Source organism: Nicotiana tomentosiformis, chromosome 1 (assembly GCF_000390325.3).
Source record: "Nicotiana tomentosiformis chromosome 1, ASM39032v3, whole genome shotgun sequence".
In the NCBI taxonomy this organism is placed as follows: domain Eukaryota; kingdom Viridiplantae; phylum Streptophyta; class Magnoliopsida; order Solanales; family Solanaceae; genus Nicotiana; species Nicotiana tomentosiformis.
This window is the reverse complement of record NC_090812.1, coordinates 90,307,991-90,324,250: the sequence shown is the minus strand read 5'-3', so window position 1 is coordinate 90,324,250 and position 16,260 is coordinate 90,307,991. Positions and strand designations below refer to the sequence as shown.

General features: G+C 36.9%; 1 protein-coding gene across 1 annotated transcript; it reads right to left on the bottom strand.

Annotated features, from left to right (window-relative positions):
* Window positions 1-294: 294 nt before the first annotated feature.
* Window positions 295-813, bottom strand: LOC138907151 (uncharacterized). Its single transcript, XM_070197438.1, has 2 exons — window positions 542-813; window positions 295-469 (listed from the first exon to the last, which is right to left on the bottom strand). Exons 1-2 carry the CDS (start codon window positions 811-813, stop codon window positions 295-297), a joined length of 447 nt encoding a protein of 148 aa, XP_070053539.1.
* Between the last annotated feature and the right edge of the window lie 15,447 nt (window positions 814-16,260).

The window sequence follows — 16,260 nt, the reverse complement described above, 5'->3', positions numbered from 1 at the left end:
GGGTTGGGTGTTATAGGTATGGTAAGTGGTGGCAGGTTGTTGGTATCTGGGAGGTGAAGATTGGTATGTGGGTGGAGGTGTTTGGTATGAAAGAGGAGACTTCAGACCTTGGGCAACCATTACTGCACCTACTGCTTTCTTCCTGGAGACACCTCCTGAATGCAGGGCCTTATTTGTGGCTTGGAGTGCTTCAAAATTTGTCACCATTCCGCTTTTAATCCCTTATTCTATTCTCTCTCCCAAGTTGATGATATCAGAAAATTTATGGTTCTCAATAACCATCAATCTTTCGTACTATTGCGTATCCTGAGCTTTGACGAAGAACTTATTCATTTGTTCTTCTTCCAGCACTGGCCTTACATTTGCAGCTTCAAACCTCCACTGAGTAGCATATTCGCGGAAAGTTTCTGTTGGCTTCTTCTTGAGATTTTGAATGTAGAAAATGTCTGGTTCATTTTCTGTGTTAAACCTGAATCGAACCATAAAATCCAATGCCATGCTTACCCAGTTAACCTATTTCTTTGGGTTTTGACTGATGTACCAAGACAGGGCGTCTCCAGTGAGGCTTCTCATGAACAGCTTCATGCAGATTCTTTCATCCATGCCCACTCCTACAAGCTTGTCACAATATATTCTCAAGTGCATATTCGGATTACCTATTCCATCGAACATTTCGGACTTGGGAGGTTTATAACCCTCTGTTAGTCCTACGTCCGGCTGAATACACAAATCTTCATAATTCAAACCCTCACCGCCTTTGCCCCTTTCCTCATTTTGAAACCTGCTGGTAAGTTTCTTGAGTTCCTTTGACATGTTCTTGATGAGCAGGTCCTTCTCGACGAATTAGGGTATGTATAGGGTTTGTTGTGGGGTGTGGGTTAAGGCTTCCACATATATGGGATTGCTTTGGTGGACTACGGATATCTGGGCGTAATAGTGGTCATTAGTTGAGTTTTTCGGGTCAGGAGTAGGTTGTGGTGCATTATGAGGAATGTGGTATGTGGTAGTTTGTGGGTACTAAGTCGGATGATGATGATGCTGTGGATGAGTTGGTGCTGGTGGAGGATTAGGATTTTGGGGATGCGTGACGTATTGATGAGGTGCGAGAGGATTTTGCGGGTGTTGGTTTTGTGTGTTTTGAGGAGATGTTGAGTTTTGGGCGTTTTATTGGTTGATGTCAGGAACATTCAGGGTAAGGGAAAGGTTTTCCAACTTACGGACCTGCTCAAGTTCCCCTTGTAACTCTAGTATCTTTTGCTCTAATCGTAAAAGCAAGTCGTTTTGTGCCGGAGTACTCCGACCATCCGAAGTCTCAACATTATCTACATGTGTAGCGTTGTCTTTCCTGATACCGCTCAGACCATCCATCTTAACCTTTCCTTTGTTCTTAGGACCACTTGGAGGAGGAGGAGGTGGAGGACCTTTAGATCTGGTATGATATGCCGATGATGCCAGTATGCACAAACCAACCTTAGGGGATGGGAATAATCAAAAGAAAGGAAAAAGCAAAAGGTAACCAAGTTAGTAAGGAATATTAAAAGAGTGTTTGCGATATTAAAACATGTTTCACAAAGTCATGCAACAATTCACGTCCTAATTTGCGGACCTCATCGTGCCCGAGGTAGGCCTAGAGACATATAGTTTTGGAGAAAACTCAATGCCGAGAATTGCATCATATCATTAATATGATAAATAGACCAAATCTCTACTAAAACGACAATAATTATAAAGAGTCACTAGTGGCATTTGCCTTATTACAATCAAATTCTAAAACAAATCTAGAAAACATCATCCCTAATCTACTTGGTCCCAAAGGGACCTTCCCCAAGCTTGGCCTTCTTAGCCCCGTCAATCAGATTCCCCAGGTCACGCATGTCCAATAGCAGATACGCCCTTGCTAGATGTCCTCCTTCATTGCCCTCTGCGTTCTGACAATCCGAGACCCTTTTCCTCATCTTTCCCTCAAGTTCCATAAAACCCTGCTCCAAATACTCCAACCTTTCTGTTGATTTAGTAGTGATTCCCCTCCATTCATTGATTGCCTCCATGTCCATTTTATGTTGTTCCAAATGCCTGGACTCATATTCAAAGACTCTTTTGCGCAACCTCCTATATTTGTCTTGTGCTTCACCAGCATCGTTTATGACCCTATTCCTCAAATCAACCCCTGGCTTGACCTCTCCTGCTATGTCATTGACCAACCATGATGGGTAGAAGTATACATGACCGGCATTATACATGTCTGGCTCGATGGTATCTTTCTCCACAATAATCTTTTGATGCCTCATGTGTTGTTCCTCGAACTTGAATGGAATGACATTCTCTTGGAAATTTGCTTTGTAATGAACCATCTTGGAGACTCGTGGTATGACCTGTTTTCTCCCAACTTGCCTCATGACTCTAATAAGAGCATAAGGATAGATACCCCTTAATCTGATTAGCACTAAATGAGGAATATCTCTTGACCTGATGATGAATTCGCTAGTAGAGAACCATTCGAACATCCAATGGACCTTGTCGTTAGTCAAATTGCTAAAGAAGTGTACCCAGCCCACAACGTTTCCTGATTGTGCAAACCTATCCAAGAAAAAAGTTATTCTTTTCGGATGGTGAAAAGCTACGTGGTCATTCCATGGTCGCTGCGGAAATTCTTGACGGTATTGTCCCCTTTGAAGATGTTCCAACAACCATATTTGCAGTAACATATTGCAACCCTCAAAATGCCTATATCCTTTCTTGCAACGGTCCAAGGCTAGGTATATCTCTGCTATGATCATTGGGATAATGGTGTAAGTTTGTCCCTCAATTCCTTCCATTAGGGTCTTAGTAACCATAGCTAAGCGAGTGTGAATCCTTTCTCCTTGTATTAGGAATACCAGCATCCCCAAAAAACAGACAATGAACACAAAAACCCGGCGATGAGTCCAACCCAGAGAGGTGATAGCAAATTCATGATGCTAAACACGGTAGGACTTGCTGTGCCATAACGCTTGTAAAGGAAGTCGAATGGTATGTAAGATTTCTTCAGACAGACTAACTCATCAATTTTCCTTAAACCCATAATTTTCAGAAAATCTCGAGAAGTGCGATTTTCCGGTACCAACAGACCAGGGCTCTCCCAGGAAAGCTCAGCAAAGCCTCATATTTCCTCTAGAAGGGGAGTCATTTCTATATCATCAAAATGGAAGACGACCCTCTTCTCATCCCAGAACATAGTAGCGGCCTTGATCAGTACATTGTTTAGCTGAATGTCCAACAAAGAAGGTAAATTTCAAAGAACTCTTTTCACATGGTTTTTGTCGCTTGGCGAGAGATTTTTCCACCAATCTAGCAACAAAGGTGGGATACTTCGAACCATGCCGAACCTGGGGACTCTCTGCCTCATTTCTGCAAAACAAATAAAGTTAGCCCTTTTTCCCTCTTGATTTGACTATTTACACATTAATGATTAGCATATCGGCACGTTTTCTCCAAAATAATGCACATATCATGATTATACCAATTGGAATTTAAGGAAATCCCGGCGGGCTTTGGACAAGGCTTGCCTTAGAGAGTTATTACGCGGGCAGCGTTCTAATCCATACTAGGTTTTGACATGATGCATGCACAGTTAATATTAGAGTGGGGTTTCTACGAGAGTCCAGACCGGTACCCTCAAGTGGACAACTTGAGAGGGAAAGGCACGAAACCGTCGATTGCACCGCTGATCGACTAGCTTTACCGCAAATAAGCCTTTTCAAGTTTAAAAAGGGTAATATAGAAAGAGCGCGGACACTCATCAAGTGTCGCTATGGTATAATTGCGCATGAGTGGAATATGATGTAGAGCATGCTTCATGCAAATATAAAACAACACATTGTCAAGTATTTTGCATGATAAAAGCGATAAATGCCGTATTTAATAAATGTAAAGACAAAAAAGAAAGAAAAACATGGAAGAAGTTAGTTCGTATATAAAAAATAGTAATAAAGCAATAAAGAGGTAATGATTGGGAAAGTCATGATATAACAAAATTTAAAAAGTTGAAGCTAGTGGAATGCATATTGTAACCAGATTAAGCGAAGAGTTGCACGTAAGTTCATATAAAAGGGGAAATAAGGAAGGGGGTGTTCATGTATCAATAAAAGGGAGGATGGGAGTGGGATGTTCAAGTTTCAGCAAAATAATAAAGACACGCTTATCGAGAGAGACTAATTCATATATACCAAGTTCGCAATGTAAAATCCTAAATATATCCCCAACAGAGTCGCCATGCTGTCGTACCCCGTTTTCTTATGGAAACGGGATTTGACGTCGTGACAACTCCTTTTAAAGGGAAGGAATGTTAAAAGAGAGAGTCGCCACCTAACGGATTAAGGTACGTTAGGGCACCTATTTTTGCAAATAACTCTGGATTAACCAGTTTACATCACCAAAGATCGGGTAAGGGCTCAAATTACCTTGAGGAGAAGGTGTTAGGCACTCCTCGAGGTCCACAACGGTGGGTCCCGACCGAACTCGAATTATATGAATTAGTCTAAGAGAAGGGAAGCAATTTGGATAAATAAAATGATTGACTTTAAACAAAGGGAGGGGGTCCTAAGTTTTTTAGCCTAAAGGATCACCCCGTGCAACATAAATAATACTTTGTAACTCCCTCAACATGGGGTGTTACTCATATTATTCAGCAGGAATAGACTATCATCTCATGCTACCCGATTACTATCTTTAAGTTGCTTACCTAAAGCGCACTAGTCAATTCTAAGTCGTACTCTATGCGTGCACTACCCGTCCCATGCCTATGGTCCATGAGGCAATTGGACCTCTATTTCAGGTGGTTCTAGACTTAACTTAGGTTGCTTAAAAATGATAAAACTAGGTGACATACCAAAACAAGTTGGACTTCATGTGAAGGCAATTAAGGGCTCAAGTTAGCCTCCACACACAAACAAACAAATGCACGCGGGCAGTTTAAGCAATACATAGTTTCAGAATTTGAGGCTTAGAGTCCTATATGCATGGATTCTAGGTGATGTTGAATTCAATATTGTATATGTGGTGCTGCTGTCCCAAGTTAACTGATTTGCAGATTATAAGGGGCTTATGACACTTATAGACATGATTTCTAAGCGACTATACAGTTTAGGAGTATTTGGTATTACACGCTGATTATTGAGACTACAGGTTATAAGTTATTAAACCTATAGACATGATCTCTAGGTGATTTACGCAGTAGGGACAATAAAACTTATTGGAAATGCTCAAAATTACTTAGGCTTCCTAATAATCGCGTGAATAACGGCGTTTGAAGAGCGAGTAGTGATGTCCTATATGCATGATTTCTAGAGATAATAATGACACAATGTCGAGAACTCCTGAATAACGAGCAAGATGATAATTAAACTGATTCAGACCTATAGGCATGCTTTCTACAATTAACCTAATTTTAAATCCTATAGACATGATCTCTACAATTTGTGAATAGGGCAGCATGTAAGTGCATATTGAATCATACAATTCTCTATAGCCATGGTTTCTAATAAACAGAAAAACACCATTGAATCATGTATTGAAACCATAGGCATGATTGCTAACATATAATGACTGACATAATAGGATATCTATAGGCATGATTTCTAACACACGATGACTAAACACATATTATTGAACATATAGGCAGGATTTGTACCCCATTTATTGCAAATATAAGATAAAAATCCATTTCCCAATTTCACTAATATCCCAAATGTTATTACAATAATTATTACAGACCCAGAATGAATAGCATGAATTACAGAAAAGAATAACTATAGGGAGCCTATAGCAGGCCCAAATTACACCCGGATAGGCTTGGCCTTCATTCTCATAGTTCATAACAACCCAAAATTACATCTTCATGGACATAAGGCAACCAGGAATTGAGTGATTCACCCAGTGGGCATAAAACAGAGTAGAGCATATAGAACCAAATCCCTAGTGTGTCAGAGTTCCCAAGAGCTTCAAGTTTGGTTTTTTAAAGGTTTTAGAATTTTATAAGTTTGGTTTGAAGTGGATTTTGATGTTATCGATGTCCATTTGGGGTTCTGAGCCTTGGAATAGGTTTGTATCGGGATTTGTGACTTGTGTGTAAAGTTTGGCGTCATTCCGAAATATTTTGATCTGATTCAGACGCGTTCGTCGTTGGAAGTTTGAAAGTTGAAATAAAGGTTTCTATCGTCGATTTGTAGTTTTGATGTTGTTTCGTATGATTTGAGGCCTCAAGATCGTATCATGTGTTGGGACTTGGTGTGATTGGACGGGGTCCCGGGGGCCTTGGGTGTGTTTCAGGATAGTTTCGGGTCATTTCCCCTTGTTTTGCTGCTGCTGATACTGGTTCTGGTGTCGTTCGTCCCAAATGCATGGTGGTTATCGCGTTCGCGAAGAAGGATTTTTGGGACACGTGGAAATTGCTCATCACACAGAGGTCGCGAACACGGAGAAAAGCCTAAGGAACCTACGCGAATGCGGATAAGGATCGAGAGCTGTGCCTGGAGCCGTTTAACCTTCGGGAACGCAACGCTTCCTTCACGAACATGAAGGATGGGGGTCAGTAGGCTTCGCGAACTTGACATGGAGGTCACGAACACGAATAAGGATGGGCCTAGGCATATTGTTTAAAATCGGGATTTTGCTCATTTCTCTCTTGGTTTGGGCGATTTTTGGAGAGTTTCAAGGGGAGATTTTCATCATCCATGGAAGGTAAGTTATTCCCACCTATTTTAAGTTAAAAATATGGATTCTATAAGAATTTAAACATGAAAATTAGTAGAGATAGTGGGATTTTGGTAGAAAACTTAGAATTTAGTATTTTTGGATTTTGACCACGAAATTGGACATGGAATTTGAAATAAATCATATATTTGTGTTCGTGGCGTCATGGGTAAAGTTTATCTTCGAACATTTTCGGAATCCAGGTACTTGGGCTCGAGGGTTGACTTTATTGACTTTTCGAGCGGAGTTGGAAATTATTATAAATTGATTAATTATAAGCATTGAAGTATATTTTTATTGAATTGCACATTGTTTGGCTAGTTTCGGATCGTTTGGATTTGAATTGAAGAGTTAAGTGAGGCATTGGAGCCGGTTATGGAACTTCGGAGCGAGGTAAGTATCCTGTCTAACCTTGTGAGGGGGAAACTACCCCCTAGGTGATATAATTGTTATGTGCTGCTAGTTTTGGGTGCTACGTACACACGAGTTGGCGAGGGTCCGTACGTGGCTAAAGCATGTTTATGTCCGGGTAGACTTAGGATTTTATCATGTAATATTTGAACTCATTCTGCTGGCTTAATTAATTGAATGTATAATTGAAATTGATTTGGAACTTCATATATTACCACTTGTACGTGTGATCGGAATTGAATTTTGGGAAGTTCGGAGTTGATTTAGAAAGAAAATTCTAATTTCGGAAACTTTAAGTTGGAAAAATTGACTAAGGTTTGACTTTTGAGTAAACAATCTCAGAATCGGTATTTGAAGGTTTTCAGTAGGTTTATATGATGATTTTCGACTTGGGAGTATGTCTGGGTTGAGTATCGGGAGGCCCGGGAGCATTTTGGTGCTTATTGTGAAAGTTTGGCATTTTAAAGGTTTTAGAATTTTATAAGTTTGGTTTGAAGTGGTTTTGATGTTATCGATGTCCGTTTGGGGTTCTGAGCCTTGGAATAGGTTTGTAACGGGATTTGTGACTTGTGTGTAAAGTTTGGCATCATTCCGGAATGTTTTGATCTGATTCAGACGCGTTCGTCGTTGGAAGTTTGAAAGTTGAAAGAAAGGTTTCTATCGTCGATTTGTAGTTTTGATGTTGTTTGGTATGATTTGAGGCCTCAAGCTCGTATCATATTTTGGGACTTGGTTCGATTGGACGGGGTCCCGGGGGCCTTGGGTGTGTTTCAGGATAGTTTCGGGTCATTTCCCCTTGTTTTGCTGCTGCTGATGCTGGTTCTGGTGTCGTTCGTCCCGAATGCATGGTGGTTATCGCGTTCGCGAAGAAGGATTTTTGGGACATGTGGAAATTGCTCATCACACAGAGGTCGCGAACGCGGAGAAAAGCCTGAGGAACCTACGCGAACGCAGAGAAGGATTGAGAGCTAGGCCTGGAGCTGTTTAACCTTCGGGAACGTGACGCTTCCTTCACGAACGTGAAGGATGGGTGTCAGTAGGCTTCGCAAACTTGACATGGAGGTCGCGAACGCGAAGAAGGATGGGCCTAGGCATATTGTTTAAAATCGGGATTTTGCTCATTTCTCTCTTGGTTTGGGCGATTTTTGGAGATTTTCAAGGGGAGATTTTCATCATCTATGGAAGGTAAGTTATTCCTACCTATTTTAAGTTAAAGACATGGATTCTATAAGAATTTAAACATGAAAATTAGTAGAGATAGTGGAATTTTGGTAGAAAACTTAAAATTTAGTATTTTTGGATTTTGACCACGAAATTGGACATGGAATTTGAAATAAATCATATATTTGAGTTCGTGGCGTCATGGGTAAAGTTTATCTTCGAACATTTTCGAAATTCAGGCACTTGGGCTCGAGGGTTGACTTTATTGACTTTTTGAGTGAAGTTGAAAATTATTATAAATTGATTAATTATAAGCATTGGAGTATATTTTGATTGAATTGCGCATTGTTTGGCTAGTTTCGAATCGTTTGGATTTGAATTGAAGAGTCAAGTGAGGCATTGGAGCCGGTTATGGAACTTCAGAGTGAGGTAAGTATCTTGTCTAACCTTGTGAGGGGGAAACTACCCCTAGGTGATGTAATTGTTATGTGCTGCTAGTTGTGGGTGCTACATACACACGAGTTGGCGAGGGTCCGTACGTGGCTAAAGCATGTTTATGTCCGGGTAGACTTAGGATTTTATCATGTAATATTTGAACTCATTCTGCTGGCTTAATTAATTGAATGTATAATTGAAATTAATTTGGAAATATATGTATATATTAGGCCGAGCCTTATCGCGTTGAGTTGTTGGCAAGTTATCTGACAAACGGTAAATGTTATATTCACTTTGTGCTCATGTACTATATTATAAGCACGTGTCGCGTAATTCGATAATTTCCTTCCTTTCTTGTGGAGCGGTCGAACGTCTCGACAGTATAATAGATACATCTATGGTTCGTTTCGCTCGACCCTCGATAGTGTATACATTATTTTGGATCGGGTCGAACGACCTCGGCATAATCATGCGCTATATTGCTGGTAGTCCGAATATTCACGAGATTATCTTTTCACTTATGCCCGACATTTTATATGGTACTTCTTATCCATTTGTTACTGGTACTTGATACATCTGAGCTGTTTAGGTAGAATACAAGAATGAGAAATTCATACCTTAAAAGAAATATTTGGAAGATTAGGTAACTTACAGATTTACCCTATTATTGTTGTGTGTTTCACAACTGCTTATGATTTATTATATTGCTTTGTTGGACCTCTAGTAAGTGTCGAAGTCGACCCCTCGTCACTACTTCTCCGTGGTTAGGCTAGATACTTACTGGGTACGCGTTGATTTATGTACTAATGCTACACTTCTGTACTAAATGTGCAGGATCTGACAGGTTCAATTGGTGGTCATTACCATTTACTTTATCCTATCTTATTTACATCCCGGACATAGGTTGTATTATTTTTATACTCCTTAGTAAATGTTCATGCACCAGTGACAGCGGGTTTTGGGGATGTTCTAGAATTTGTTATAGATTGTTTTATACTGATTCACTTTCACTTATTATTTTAACGAAACTGTACGTAACTACGATTCATCCTGATGCACTAACCTCGTTATCCAAGAAAGACTTATGATTTTAAATATAATTAAATGAATAATTAAGTGTTGGCTTGCCTAATGGCGATGTTGGGCATCATCACGCCCTATAGTGAATTTTGGATCGTGACATAGATGGTTCGCCCGGAGTGTAATGGCTCGTTTGATGTCTATTACGGTCTAGATGCCAGATTTGGGTTGCGACACTACCGTTATATGCTTTATCCAGTTTGAAACCAAGAAATTGACATAAACTGATTTTTTCAGTTAAGAAATGCTCTCCACATGCTTGTCTTAATTTTCTTCTAAAGTAAGTTTATAAACTAGTTATAAAGAATCATATCAAACGTTAGCTACTTTAGTCGTTGAATTGAATCAATACCGCACACTTATCTAACTGAATCAAATATGACTTGAACAACACGCAGATTAAATCAGAAAAAAGTCGATTATTCAAGGATCAATTTTACTAGGTAAAAAAGGAAAATTAACAACGGAATCTCTCACCTAAACAAGTGCAAGGTAGTAGTTAGGAGGGTACGCAAGTTGTGTCGTATTTACGTAAATAATAATAATAAATAAATAAATATGTATTATCTAATATTAGTTTTTCTTAAGTTGAAAGCCTAAGCCCGATGACTTAATTAAATATTATTGCAAAAGGAAGTACACAACAACAACAAGTGTGGTCTGAGAATGATAAAGTGTAAACAGATTTTACCGCTACTTTATGAAGATGGAAAGGGTCTATTCCTGAAAGACTCTCAAAAACAACAAAAATAAGCAATAACCAATTAATAGATGTGAGTATCTAATTTTTTTATCATATTCGAATTTTTTACTACTTTTTAGTATTTAAATATTTTTAAAGTTTAATCTTGATATTTTGGCTTTTGTTTCACCTTTATAGGTTTTATTTAATAAAATTAAAATCACAAAAAAAGGAGTTATTTTTAGAAGTGCATATTTTGTTTTCACTTGTAAAAGAAAATTTATAAAAAAGATTTCTTTTAAACTTTGTAGTATTAAATTAGCTAGTGGTTTTATAATTCTTGTTGAGTGACTTTATTTATATGTTCTTGATTTTAAAATCTTTAGCTAGTATTTTAAACTTGGTATTTTATTTCACCTTTGAAAACAAAAAGGAAAGAACAAGAGCCAATCAAATTATGCACTCACCCTACTCCATCCACAAGTCACTTAATTTCTTTTGCTTTCTAATTCTTAACCCACAGCACCTACACACGTAAATTAGTCATCCAAATATGAAATATTCCCACAGCAGACAAAAAGACTTTACAGCTGTAGAGTAATTGTTATCAAAACACCTTACTTTAGGGATAGAATGGACTTCTCCACTATTCTTGGAGAGATATAGAGCACCAAAGAAGAATAGAGTTAGCAGCCCCAAATCCTCCATTAAAACCAGCAGTGAGCACCAGGCCACTAAAATCCAGCTGAAACAACATCAAAACTCCTCCATCAAACCACCAAAAATCAGCCATAAAAACAGTCCCAAAACGACCTGCCAAACTCCCGTCAAAAAATGACCTCAAAACAGCTCCAAAACGATCTGAAAAACTGTCCCAAAACCAGCTCAAATGAAGCTCCAAAAACGCAGCTAGAACAGCCCGGAAACTAAGCTCAAAACTGACCCTAAACCAGCCCCAAAACAGCTGTGTACGTTACTGCTGGAGCCTGGAAAATCAGTCGCGAAACACCTCCATATATAAGGTTATCAAAATCCCAGTCCAAAACCATAGTCAAACCAGTCTCATTCGAGTTTAGGTGAGGCTTCCGATGCAAGGTTCTTTCTTCTTTGTTTGCGGATCTGAAACAAAGTTTGCTTGAAGGTCCGTTTTCTTGTTTCATTGGATTTTTCAATTCATGAATCTTAGGATTTGCTTTTGGATGAATAATTCTGTGCTTGAATGCTTGTTATTTTGAGTCTTCTTTATGTGTTATCTTAACTGATTCATGACACCAATTTCAGTAGATAAGTTGCTTCATTAGTGATTATTAGATCTCTGTTAAGTAGTACGTAATATTTAACTTTTGGATTCTTTGAATGATGATTAGTGATTATTGCTTGGTCTTAAGAACACTGAATAATGCGTTATGGTTGATTAACGTTAAAATGTAATAATATTGTTCACTAGTTAATTAATAGTTTATCGATTTGGATTAGCCGACATGGCTTTGAGTTGAAGATATACATTTTGAATGTGGAATTTTATAATTGTCTCCCTTTTTTTTCTATTAAACCGTAAACCCCTCACAAAGAGCTAACCCTTCTATATTTACAAAAGTTGGCGCAATTTCAGAAGACCCAATTATCAAATAGCCATTAGATATATAAAATGTGAAGAAAAATCGATTATTAATGAGATCCTAGTATCAAAATAGTTTTCTTTCAATTCTCCAATTGGGTTATTGATCTTCCTACAAAAATGAATTTTTGGTGTATTTAACTTGGTTCTTATTAGGTTCCAATTTGGTTTGAATGTGAAATATTGTTGAAATTGAATCCGTGTAAATTTTCCTGTTTTTTTCCTTTTCACTTTTTGCTTCTATATTTTTTACTTTCTGATACATGATGAATAAAAATGGTGATGGTGGATTTGGACAGTAGTTTCCATTGTTGGTGGACCGTGGCCTTTTTTATGGTTCAAAAATAATGGGAATAGTGACTATAATAGTGGAGGTGGGGAAGATGGTGTTGGATATCGTGTTACGGTAGCGTAGGGATGGCACTAGGTGACAACACATAACAGGGATGAGTAATTTTTTAGCCTTCCCCCTCTTCGCCGCTCACTTCTCTTCTTGTTCACTGCTTTCCTCTCCCTTTTTCTCCTTGTATTTCTTCTTCTATTTCTTCTCTTTCGCTCTCATAGTTTAGCAAAAATTCTTACAAATTATGCAAAAATATTATTGGGATGAAAAGGTAAGGTTGATCTCACATCAGAGAAAATCAAAAGCAAAAACTAAAAAAAAATACATTTCAACAATGTTTTTCTTTTCTCTTCTTTTTCTTTGGTTGGATTGAATGAGTGTGTGATTGAAATTGGTTGAAAATACCTAAACGAGACTATTTTTAAAATTTGAGCAAGATTAGAAGTGATTTAGACTGATTTTAGGTAAAAACTCGGACCTAAAAATCCAACTGCGACATGTGTATATCACATTGTATATCGTGTACATAAGTGTATATCACACAAAGGTTTTCAAGGATGTCTAAGTATATCACTTTATATATCGTGTATACAACATAATTATTTTATGGACGCCCGTGTATATCACATTGTATATCATATATATAACACAAATTTTCATGGATATACACAGGTACACATGATATACATGAGATATCACTGTTGTACATAGAGATATACACGGGATACAATAGGGGATACATATGTGGAGTCGTCTTGAACCTGAGTTTTCAATCTGAAATATGTTACACAAAGAAGGAAAATAAAATTTTAATATACTTTTAAAAAATATTTGGGAGTTTTTCAGATACTACTGAAGGAAATAGAACCTAATTTCTAGGATGATGGTTGCTATGAGAGAAGAGAGAGATGGGGTTTTAAATATTTTTTGCTATTTTTATGAAAAATAATTTTGATGGGGCTTATTCTTAGGATGAACCATTAGAAGAGAGAGAATAACTTTAGGCTATTATATTCCAAATCCTAAAACGTTTATTTTTTTATGCCAATTGTTGGACCTAATTGTTATGTCATGCCAAATCACCTTTTAAGAAGGAGTTAGAGTTGGGTTTGACATTACTTTGAAAATTTGGGCTTTAAAACGATGTTTCATATTAGGGACAATTGGGCCAACGTTAATAAATGATCAGTTGAGCCTAATTTTGTAAATGAGAAATTTTCAGAAATGAATATTGTTTAGTGGCTATTATCTTTTTATAACTATCATATACATAATTACTTTCCGTAGCTACCTTTCAGTTGTTATGGTAATATATTCGGTGTATTCGAGCTACTGTATTCATGAATACAGTAGCAAAAATCGGCTAAAAAGTAGGGCAGTCCAGCTGTCAGCCGTTGAATTCACATGTATTCATGAATACAACGTAATAATAGGTCTCTTCAGTTGTTTAATAACGGAAAGCTACTAATTTAACGGGATACACTCCTAATATAACTTATCTAAATCAATTATAACACACAACATTGTCAATCCAATTAATGAGAAGATTTATCAGACGCTAAACAAAAAAAAAAAAAAAAAAGCATTGTTCAGAGTTTCAGTCCCTCTTTCTTTTTTGATACAGTTCGAGTTTTTTTTTTTGACATTGTTTGAGGTTCTACTCGGAATTGATACAAGTATCTACAGAAATACTTTGAAATTCGATTTTCTGTATATGAATACATCATATATTTATACCGGATATAACCTGTAATAGTAACCTATTGCATGTATATTTCATAATAAACCTAGTGCTTGTATTCTGCTGTATCTAACAGTTGTGTTCAATATATTCAAGTTTATTTTTGTATTTACAGTATTTTATTTATTCCTAATATATGGTATTACTGCTTTATTGAGTATATTTCATTGGTTGTATTCATTAATTTTCTATTTGTATTGAGAGTATTTTTACTGTATTTCATTGTATTGTCGTTTTAAATACAGATGGATATAATTAGGTTAAAAATACAGATGAATACAGTTAGATTGAATGCATAACTAATTGATGAATAACATCAAAATGATAGAACTAACAATGTATTTAAAAATGTTATTGTATGAACTCAAATACATATAAATACAACAATCAAAAATCACTGTACAAACTAAAAATCAGTCTATGCCTTATCGAATACATCTAAATACAAGAAGAGAAACCCACTGTACAAACTAAAAATCAATATATGCAGACCCGAATACATATAAATACATCTACAATTAAGGTCATTGCGCATTTTTGATCTCATTTGGGCTTCAATGGTTGCTGATGAACCTACAAATACAATTCCATTATTATATGTGAATGGTTTAACCCATTTCCCCAAACCTAATCCTAATCTCATTAGCCGTTGCCACCCTCTCCTCTGTCCTTTCCTCTTCCATGTCAACATTCAAAATCAATTCAGCTATGAACTGACCATGTCCGCTCCACTTTGGGAAAAGATACAACTCATATCAGAAAACTTTGATCAAGACATTTTGAAACTCATGTTAACAGAGATGAAATCCAGCAAATCGAGATCAAGAGTTTGAGAACAATCTAGAGAGAGAACTGCAAATAAAGGAGAATCGTGGTTCAACAATGGGGAAGACAATGGCGCTGTGAGAGAGAGATCGTGCAGAGAGAAATAAGATACGGTGATTTTGGGAGAGAATAAACTAAAAGAATGAGAGAGAAATATTAGATAGCGTATTTAATGGCTTAACGGTAGGAAGTGACCATAAATACATATTTTGCTATAAAAAGCAAAAGGGAGCTATAGTAAATAATATTTTAAAAGAATTTTTATTTATAATAAATAGGGTGTAAAACTTTGCTATATGAGGTAAACTTTCCTTGGTAAATAGATAGAATAGTAAGAACTTTTAAGTTGTAAATAATTTTTAGTGATTAAATCTATATTTTTCCACAATTTTACTTCCATAATTCTCATGCCTCACAATAATCTCAAACTTAGAAAATAACTCATAAATGCGTTAGAATGCTTTAGGCGTACTCTTAATTAATCAAATCATCGTGATTATGTATACGTTCGTATGACATAATTATGACTCCCAAAATTAAAATCAAGGTATGCGTTCGCGCAACTTTAGGCGAATCAATCTTAACAATAATAAAGTGTTATTAGTTGTGTACACGTACACATGACGTGACTTTGACATACCAAATTAAACAAATACACACATGTGATTCGTTTCAAAGATAATTCTATAATTATAATAACCATGTAATCTAAAAGCTGTAAAAGATAAAAATACGTAAAAACCCTTAAAACATATAAATCTTCAGATAATCAAGCCAAGTATAAATTGTTAATTGACCGTGCTAAAATCACGGAACTCGGAAGCGCTTCACACCTTCTCCTGGGTTAACAGAATTTTTTACCCGATCTTTTGTGTTTCACAGACCGTAATTCAGAGTCAAAACTTCCTTGAATAGGGATTAAATAAAACCACTGGCTTGGAATATCGTAATTAAATAATTTCAAGTGGCGACTCTTTAAAATTAATTAAAATACAATTCTATTTTAAATAATGTCACTTTAATTGAAAAAACTCTTTTCTTTTCACAATCCTCGGAAAAAAGGAGGCGTGACAATAGCAACAACAAGGTAAAAGGCAGTGGCAGCAAATGGCGAAACATGTAATAACCAAAATCGAGGAATACGAGAATACAAGACTAGTATCAACTATTGGTAATAGTGACGCACCGTGTAGTAATAAGGAACTAGGAATAGAAAAATACAAGACTTGTGCTAA

What these genes read in the sequence shown, in the direction of transcription:
- LOC138907151 (XM_070197438.1), bottom strand. Translation starts at nt 813, where the DNA reads ATGTCAAAGGAACTCAAGAAACTTACCAGCAGGTTTCAAAATGAGGAA. An exon ending in ACTGGAGACGCCCTGTCTTG is followed by an intron (nt 470 to 541) that starts GTACATCAGTCA and finishes GGTTCGATTCAG; the next exon opens with GTTTAACACAGAAAATGAAC.